This window comes from Oncorhynchus keta, unplaced genomic scaffold (assembly GCF_023373465.1).
Source record: "Oncorhynchus keta strain PuntledgeMale-10-30-2019 unplaced genomic scaffold, Oket_V2 Un_contig_1663_pilon_pilon, whole genome shotgun sequence".
Taxonomy (NCBI): domain Eukaryota; kingdom Metazoa; phylum Chordata; class Actinopteri; order Salmoniformes; family Salmonidae; genus Oncorhynchus; species Oncorhynchus keta.
In genome coordinates, this window is record NW_026280031.1 from 116,787 (window position 1) to 127,854 (window position 11,068).

The 11,068-nt window shown below is 36.9% G+C and overlaps 1 protein-coding gene across 1 annotated transcript in view; it reads right to left on the reverse strand.

The window, feature by feature from the left end:
- The window catches only part of LOC127919424 (WD repeat-containing protein 19-like), a 116,202-nt gene extending 105,780 nt beyond the window's left edge, over positions 1-10,422 (reverse strand). Inside the window, exons 1-2 of the mRNA XM_052502979.1 lie at positions 10,285-10,422; positions 9,332-9,423 (exon numbers count right to left, since the gene is read on the reverse strand). Coding sequence (XP_052358939.1) covers positions 9,332-9,423; positions 10,285-10,290 — 98 coding nt within the window. The 5' untranslated portion in view covers positions 10,291-10,422. The remainder of the gene's footprint in view (positions 1-9,331; positions 9,424-10,284) is intronic.
- Between the last annotated feature and the right edge of the window lie 646 nt (positions 10,423-11,068).

Here is an 11,068-nt window from a genome sequence, read left to right on the forward strand (position 1 = left end):
TACACAACAGTATAGTACATAACATTACAGTACAGTATAGTACATAACATTACACAACAGTACAGTACATAACAGTACAGAATAGTACAGTATAGTACATAACAGTACAGTACAGTATAGTACATAACAGTATAGTACATAACAGTACACAACAGTATAGTACATAACATTACAGTACAGTGTAGTACATAACATTACACAACAGTACAGTACATAACAGTACAGAATAGTACAGTATAGTACATAACAGTACAGTACAGTATAGTACATAACAGTATAGTACATAACAGTACACAACAGTATAGTACATAACATTACAGTACAGTATAGTACATAACATTACAGTACAGTACAGTATAGTACATAACATTACACAACAGTATAGTACATAACAGTACAGAATAGTACAGTACAGTACAGTATAGTACATAACATTACAGTATAGTACATAACAGTACAGTACAGTATAGTACATAACAGTACAGTACAGTACAGTACAGTATAGTACATAACATTACAGTACAGTATAGTACATAACAGTACAGTATAGTACATAACAGTACAGTATAGTACATAACATTACAGTACAGTATAGTACATAAAAGTACAGTACAGTACATAACAGTACAGTACAGTATAGTACATAACAGTACACAACAGTATAGTACATAACATTACAGTACAGTATAGTACATAACATTACACAACAGTACAGTACATAACAGTACAGAATAGTACAGTACAGTATAGTACATAACAGTACAGTACAGTATAGTACATAACAGTATAGTACATAACAGTACACAACAGTATAGTACATAACATTACAGTACAGTATAGTACATAACAGTACAGTATAGTACAGTACAGTATAGTACATAACAGTACAGTACAGTATAGTACATAACAGTACACAACAGTATAGTACATAACATTACAGTACAGTATAGTACATAACATTACACAACAGTACAGTACATAACAGTACAGAATAGTACAGTACAGTATAGTACATAACAGTACAGTACAGTATAGTACATAACAGTATAGTACATAACAGTACAGTACATAACAGTACAGAATAGTACAGTACAGTATAGTACATAACACAGTACAGTACAGTACATAACAGTATAGTACATAACAGTACACAACAGTATAGTACATAACATTACAGTACAGTATAGTACATAACATTACAGTACAGTATAGTACATAACATTACACAACAGTATAGTACATAACAGTACAGTACAGTACAGTATAGTACATAACATTACACAACAGTATAGTACATAACAGTACAGTATAGTACAGTACAGTATAGTACATAACAGTACAGTATAGTACAGTACAGTATAGTACAGTACAGTATAGTACATAACATTACAGTATAGTACATAACAGTACACAACAGTATAGTACATAACATTACAGTACAGTATAGTACATAACAGTATAGTACATAACATTACATAACAGTACAGTATAGTACAGTACAGTATAGTACATAACAGTACATAACATTACATAACAGTATAGTACATAACAGTATAGTACAGTACAGTATAGTACATAACAGTACATAACAGTACAGTATAGTACAGTACAGTATAGTACATAACAGTACATAACATTACACAACAGTATAGTACATAACAGTACAGTATAGTACAGTACAGTATAGTACATAACAGTACAGTACAGTATAGTACATAACAGTACAGTATAGTACAGTACAGTATAGTACATAACATTACAGTATAGTACATAACAGTACACAACAGTATAGTACATAACATTACAGTACAGTATAGTACATAACAGTATAGTACATAACATTACATAACAGTACAGTATAGTACAGTACAGTATAGTACATAACAGTACATAACATTACATAACAGTATAGTACATAACAGTATAGTACAGTACAGTATAGTACATAACAGTACATAACAGTACAGTATAGTACAGTACAGTATAGTACATAACACTACATAACATTACATAACAGTATAGTACATAACAGTATAGTACATAACAGTATAGTACAGTACAGTATAGTACATAACATTACAGTACAGTACAGTATAGTACATAACATTACACAACAGTATAGGACATAACATTACATAACAGTACATAACAGTACAGTACATAACAGTATAGTACATAACAGTACAGTACATAACAGTATAGTACATAACAGTACAGTACAGTACAGTACATAACAGTACAGTACATAACAGTATAGTACATAACAGTATAGTACATAAGAGTACAGTACATAACAGTACAGTACATAACAGTACATAACAGTATAGTACATAACAGTACAGTACATAACAGTACAGTACATAACAGTACAGTACATAACAGTATAGTACATAACAGTATAGTACATAACAGTATAGTACATAACATACAGTACAGTACATAACATTACAGTACAGTACATAACAGTACAGAATAGTATAGTACACAACAGTATAGTACATAACAGCACAGTATAGTACAGTATAGCACATACAATATAGTACATAACAGTACATAACAGTATAGTACATAATAGTACAGTACACAACAGTACAGTATAGTACATAATAGTACAGTACACAACAGTACAGTATAGCACAGTATAGCACATACCAGTATAGTACATAACAGTACAGTACATAACAGTACAGTAACAGTACAGTACATAACAGTACAGTACATAACAGTACAGTACATAATAGTACATAACAGTACAGTACATAACAGTACAGTACATAACAGTACATAACAGTATAGTACATAACAGTATAGTTTAGAATAGAAAAGAGTAGAACTGAATAGAACAGAATAAATAGAACAGAACTGAATAGAACAGAACTGAATAGAGCAGAACTGAATAGAACAGAACTGAATAGAACAGAACTAATAGAACAGAACTGAATAGAGCAGAACTGAATAGAGCAGAACTGAATAGAACAGAACTGAATAGAACAGAATAGAACAGAACTGAATAGAACAGAACTGAATAGAGCAGAACTGAATAGAACAGAATAGAACAGAACTAATAGAACAGAACTGAATAGAACAGAACTGAATAGAACAGAATAAAATAGAGCAGAACTAATAGAACAGAATAAAATAGAGCAGAACTGAATAGAGCAGAACTGAATAGAACAGAACTGAATAGAACAGAATAAAATAGAGCAGAACTAATAGAACAGAACTGAATAGAACAGAATAGAACAGAACTGAATAGAACAGAATTGAATAGAACTGAATAGAACAGATCTGAATAGAACAGAACTAATAGAACAGAACAGAATAAAATAGAGCAGAACTAATAGAACAGAACTGAATAGAGCAGAACTGAATAGAACAGAACTGAATAGAGCAGAACAGAATAGAGCAGAACAGAATAGAACAGAACTGAATAGAGCAGAACAGAATAGAACAGAACTGAATAGAACAGAATAGAGCAGAACTGAATAGAACAGAACTGAATAGAACAGAACTGAATAGAACAGAACTGAATAGAGCAGAACTGAATAGAACAGAACTGAATAGAGCAGAACAGAATAGAACAGAACTGAATAGAGCAGAACTGAATAGAACAGAACTGAATAGAGCAGAACAGAATAGAACAGAACAGAATAGAACAGAACTGAATAGAACAGAACTGAATAGAACAACTGTCTTGTCCAATATGGATATTTAGCCTACAGTAGAAGGTGGGCATTGGTGTCCCAGTGATGGGTACCAGACCCCAAACTGATGAATACAGACTGGTATTATATTAATAGATATAACAGGTAGCTCTGGTCCAGGTGAATACAGACTGGTATTATATTAATAGATATAACAGGTAGCTCTGGTCCAGGTGAATACAGACTGGTATTATATTAATAGATATAACAGGTAGCTCTAGTCCAGCTGAATACAGACTGGTATTATATTAATAGATATAACAGGTAGCTCTGGTCCAGGTGAATACAGACTGGTATTATATTAATAGATATAACAGGTAGCTCTGGTCCAGGTGAATACAGACTGGTATTATATTAATAGATATAACAGGTAGCTCTGGTCCAGGTGAATACAGACTGGTATTATATTAATAGATATAACAGGTAGCTCTGGTCCAGGTGAATACAGACTGGTATTATATTAATAGATATAACAGGTAGCTCTGGTCCAGGTGAATACAGACTGGTATTATATTAATAGATATAACAGGTAGCTCTGGTCCAGGTGAATACAGACTGGTATTATATTAATAGATATAACAGGTAGCTCTGGTCCAGGTGAATACAGACTGGTATTATATTAATAGATATAACAGGTAGCTCTGGTCCAGGTGAATACAGACTGGTATTATATTAATAGATATAACAGGTAGCTCTGGTCCAGGTGAATACAGACTGGTATTATATTAATAGATATAACAGGTAGCTCTGGTCCAGGTGAATACAGACTGGTATTATATTAATAGATATAACAGGTAGCTCTGGTCCAGGTGAATACAGACTGGTATTATATTAATAGATATAACAGGTAGCTCTGGTCCAGGTGAATACAGACTGGTATTATATTAATAGATATAACAGGTAGCTCTGGTCCAGGTGAATACAGACTGGTATTATATTAATAGATATAACAGGTAGCTCTGGTCCAGGTGAATACAGACTGGTATTATATTAATAGATATAACAGGTAGCTCCAGTCCAGGTGAATACAGACTGGTATTATATTAATAGATATAACAGGTAGCTCTGGTCCAGGTGAATACAGACTGGTATTATATTAATAGATATAACAGGTAGCTCTGGTCCAGGTGAATACAGACTGGTATTATATTAATAGATATAACAGGTAGCTCTGGTCCAGGTGAATACAGACTGGTATTATATTAATAGATATAACAGGTAGCTCTGGTCCAGGTGAATACAGACTGGTATTATATTAATAGATATAACAGGTAGCTCTGGTCCAGGTGAATACAGACTGGTATTATATTAATAGATATAACAGGTAGCTCTAGTCCAGGTGAATACAGACTGGTATTATATTAATAGATATAACAGGTAGCTCTGGTCCAGGTGAATACAGACTGGTATTATATTAATAGATATAACAGGTAGCTCTGGTCCAGGTGAATACAGACTGGTATTATATTAATAGATATAACAGGTAGCTCTGGTCCAGGTGAATACAGACTGGTATTATATTAATAGATATAACAGGTAGCTCTAGTCCAGGTGAATACAGACTGGTATTATATTAATAGATATAACAGGTAGCTCTGGTCCAGGTGAATACAGACTGGTATTATATTAATAGATATAACAGGTAGCTCTGGTCCAGGTGAATACAGACTGGTATTATATTAATAGATATAACAGGTAGCTCTGGTCCAGGTGAATACAGACTGGTATTATATTAATAGATATAACAGGTAGCTCTGGTCCAGGTGAATACAGACTGGTATTATATTAATAGATATAACAGGTAGCTCTGGTCCAGGTGAATACAGACTGGTATTATATTAATAGATATAACAGGTAGCTCTGGTCCAGGTGAATACAGACTGGTATTATATTAATAGATATAACAGGTAGCTCTGGTCCAGGTGAATACAGACTGGTATTATATTAATAGATATAACAGGTAGCTCTGGTCCAGGTGAATACAGACTGGTATTATATTAATAGATATAACAGGTAGCTCTAGTCCAGGTGAATACAGACTGGTATTATATTAATAGATATAACAGGTAGCTCTGGTCCAGGTGAATACAGACTGGTATTATATTAATAGATATAACAGGTAGCTCTGGTCCAGGTGAATACAGACTGGTATTATATTAATAGATATAACAGGTAGCTCTGGTCCAGGTGAATACAGACTGGTATTATATTAATAGATATAACAGGTAGCTCTGGTCCAGGTGAATACAGACTGGTATTATATTAATAGATATAACAGGTAGCTCTGGTCCAGGTGAATACAGACTGGTATTATATTAATAGATATAACAGGTAGCTCTGGTCCAGGTGAATACAGACTGGTATTATATTAATAGATATAACAGGTAGCTCTGGTCCAGGTGAATACAGACTGGTATTATATTAATAGATATAACAGGTAGCTCTGGTCCAGGTGAATACAGACTGGTATTATATTAATAGATATAACAGGTAGCTCTGGTCCAGGTGAATACAGACTGGTATTATATTAATAGATATAACAGGTAGCTCTGGTCCAGGTGAATACAGACTGGTATTATATTAATAGATATAACAGGTAGCTCTGGTCCAGGTGAATACAGACTGGTATTATATTAATAGATATAACAGGTAGCTCTGGTCCAGGTGAATACAGACTGGTATTATATTAATAGATATAACAGGTAGCTCTAGTCCAGGTGAATACAGACTGGTATTATATTAATAGATATAACAGGTAGCTCTGGTCCAGGTGAATACAGACTGGTATTATATTAATAGATATAACAGGTAGCTCTGGTCCAGGTGAATACAGACTGGTATTATATTAATAGATATAACAGGTAGCTCTGGTCCAGGTGAATACAGACTGGTATTATATTAATAGATATAACAGGTAGCTCTGGTCCAGGTGAATACAGACTGGTATTATATTAATAGATATAACAGGTAGCTCTGGTCCAGGTGAATACAGACTGGTATTATATTAATAGATATAACAGGTAGCTCTGGTCCAGGTGAATACAGACTGGTATTATATTAATAGATATAACAGGTAGCTCTGGTCCAGGTGAATACAGACTGGTATTATATTAATAGATATAACAGGTAGCTCTGGTCCAGGTGAATACAGACTGGTATTATATTAATAGATATAACAGGTAGCTCTGGTCCAGGTGAATACAGACTGGTATTATATTAATAGATATAACAGGTAGCTCTGGTCCAGGTGAATACAGACTGGTATTATATTAATAGATATAACAGGTAGCTCTGGTCCAGGTGAATACAGACTGGTATTATATTAATAGATATAACAGGTAGCTCTGGTCCAGGTGAATACAGACTGGTATTATATTAATAGATATAACAGGTAGCTCTGGTCCAGGTGAATACAGACTGGTATTATATTAATAGATATAACAGGTAGCTCTGGTCCAGGTGAATACAGACTGGTATTATATTAATAGATATAACAGGTAGCTCTGGTCCAGGTGAATACAGACTGGTATTATATTAATAGATATAACAGGTAGCTCTGGTCCAGGTGAATACATCACGTTTACACCATAATAACATGTATGATGAAGACCTGCACTAAACGCCCTGGACCAGGAGTTTTACACCATAATAACATGTATGATGAAGACCTCCACTAAACCCCCTGGACCAGGAGTTTTACACCATAATAACATGTATGATGAAGACCTCCACTAAACCCCTGGACCAGGAGTTTTACACCATAATAACATGTATGATGAAGACCTGCACTAAACACCCTGGACCAGGAGTTTTACACCATAATAACATGTATGATGAAGACCTCCACTAAACCCCCTGGACCAGGAGTTTTACACCATAATAACATGTATGATGAAGACCTCCACTAAACCCCCTGGACCAGGAGTTTTACACCATAATAACATGTATGATGAAGACCTCCACTAAACCCCCTGGACCAGGAGTTTTACACCATAATAACATGTATGATGAAGACCTGCACTAAACCCCTGGACCAGGAGTTTTACATCACACCATAATAACATGTATGATGAAGACCTCCACTAAACCCCCTGGACCAGGAGTTTTACACCATAATAACATGCATGATGAAGACCTCCACTGAACCCCTGGACCAGGAGTTTTACACCATTATAACATGTATGATGAAGACCTCCACTAAACCCCTGGACCAGGAGTTTTACATCACACCATAATAACATGTATGATGAAGACCTCCACTAAACCCCTGGACCAGGAGTTTTACACCATAATAACATGTATGATGAAGACCTGCACTAAACCCCTGGACCAGGAGTTTTACACCATAATAACATGCATGATGAAGACCTCCACTAAACCCCCTGGACCAGGAGTTTTACACCATAATAACATGCATGATGAAGACCTCCACTAAACCCCTGGACCAGGAGTTTTACACCATAATAACATGTATGATGAAGACCTGCACTAAACCCCCTGGACCAGGAGTTTTACACCATAATAACATGTATGATGAAGACCTCCACTAAACCCCTGGACCAGGAGTTTTACATCACACCATAATAACATGTATGATGAAGACCTCCACTAAACCCCTGGACCAGGAGTTTTACATCACACCATAATAACATGTATGATGAAGACCTCCACTAAACCCCTGGACCAGGAGTTTTACACCATAATAACATGCATGATGAAGACCTCCACTAAACCCCCTGGACCAGGAGTTTTACACCATAATAACATGTATGATGAAGACCTCCACTAAACCCCTGGACCAGGAGTTTTACACCATTATAACATGTATGATGAAGACCTCCACTAAACCCCTGGACCAGGAGTTTTACACCATTATAACATCTATGTTGAAGACCTTCACTAAACCCCCTGGACCAGGAGTTTTACACCATAATAACATGTCTGATGAAGACCTCCACTAAACCCCCTGGACCAGGAGTTTTACACCATTATAACATGTATGTTGAAGACCTCCACTAAACCCCCTGGACCAGGAGTTTTACACCATAATAACATGTATGATGAAGACCTCCACTAAACCCCCTGGACCAGGAGTTTTACACCATAATAACATGTATGATGAAGACCTCCACTAAACCCCCTGGACCAGGAGTTTTACACCACACCATAATAACATGTATGATGAAGACCTCCACTAAACCCCTGGACCAGGAGTTTTACACCATAATAACATGTATGATGAAGACCTCCACTAAACCCCCTGGACCAGGAGTTTTACACCATAATAACATGTATGATGAAGACCTCCACTAAACCCCCTGGACCAGGAGTTTTACACCATAATAACATGTATGATGAAGACCTGCACTAAACCCCCTGGACCAGGAGTTTTACACCATAATAACATGTATGATGAAGACCTCCACTAAACCCCCTGGACCAGGAGTTTTACACCATTATAACATGTATGATGAAGACCTCCACTAAACCCCCTGGACCAGGAGTTTTACACCATAATAACATGTATGATGAAGACCTCCACTAAACCCCCTGGACCAGGAGTTTTACACCATAATAACATGTATGATGAAGACCTGACAACAGCAACCATCAGAGCAACAACTCACCCTGCGACAGCGATGTAGTTCCCCAGGGTCTTCTGCCATTTGTACTGGAGACAGGACCCCAACCAAGCTCTGTCTGTGAGGGTGAAAACACGCTGCAGGGAGAGAGAGAGGGAGAGAAGAGAGAGAGAGAGAGAGAAGAGAGACAGAGAGAAAGAGAGAGAGAGACAGAGAGAGAGAGACAGAGAGGGAGAGAGAGAGAGGGAGAGAGAGACAGAGAGAGAAGAGAGAGAGAGACAGAGAGAGACAGAGAGAGAGAGAGAGACAAAGAGAGACCGAGAGGGAGCGACCGAGAGGGAGAGAGAGAGAGAGAGAGAGAGAGAGACAGAGAGGGAGAGAGGGAGAGAGAGGGAGATACAGAGACAGAGAGAGACAGAGAGAGAGAGAGAGAGAGAGAGACAGAGAGTGAAGAGGAGACAGAGAGGGAGACAGAGAGGAGACAGAGAGGGAGACAGAGAGGGAGCGGGAGAGAGAGAGAAGGAAGAATTTGGTCTCGTGGGTAACGTTAAAGAACTTATCATCAGTAGAAACAATAGAGCTTTCTCCCCGCCTGTTTCAGTAACAATCAGAGGTGAAGCTCCAGGATAGAGTTGGTGAAACCCTGGTCTACAGAACATACAACCACCCCTCAGCCTGGGTACGAATCCCGACTCCACCATACAGGTACGTCCCTCTTATCGCTGTATTTTCCCCACTCCAGTCTGCTACCGATCTCCCCTGTCCCAATAAAGGGAGATAGTTTGTAACAGGTGGTTTGACTTGGTGCAAATGATTAGTTAGCCAAGAAGTAGCCTTTACTGGTAACGTTAGCTAGCTAGCCAGCTAACATTAGCAACATTTGGGTTCGGGGACACCACAACCTAAATATAAACGCGTAGATAATTTAAATACCCGGATTAAGGAAGTATATACAGATATTATATAACTATACCCGTGTTGTTTCTAGGCAACAATACCTTCATTTTTGTAGAGTGTTTTCGTCTTGAGTAAATCTTCACCAAAGCATCGCTGCAAATTTGTGTCCGTATCCCAGAATGCTTCACTCCTCAGCGTCCGCATATCCAACGAGGCGATGTCATGGCAACAGCCAATGAGCGCCGCTCTGGAGCGTCTTCCTGTTTGGACCAGCAGATGCCAGTCAAAAACCGGTGTTTCACTTACAAACATGGGGTCTTCACAAAATATTCGTACCCTGTTTTGAATTATTCCACATTTTGTTGTTTTACAGCCTGACTTCAAAATTGATTTACATGTATCAGCTCAGCCATACACACACACACAATACCCCCTTTATAATTAATTACATATTGAAAATGAAATACAGATCTCATTTACAACCAAATGTATTCCTCACACGCTTCGTAAAACAACAGGTGTAGAATAACAGTGAAATGCTTATGTTTTACGAAGCATATGAAAAATAACATTTGATTTGATTTAATAATTAGTTACACTTCTAATACAAATAATATAACTGAGAAACAAGCTCAAAATGTTGATATGTGGACAACAATGCAGAGAGAAAGAAATTAGAAAAATAATACTACAAGTTATAATACACAATGAGTGTATAACATGGCTATGTACCAGGTAATAACTTGGCTATATACACAGGGTACCAGTACTGAGTCGATGTGCAGGGGTACTAGGTAATAACATGGCTGTATACACGGGGTACCAGTACTGAGTCGATGTGCAGGGGTACCAGGTAATAACATGGCTATATACACGGGGTACCAG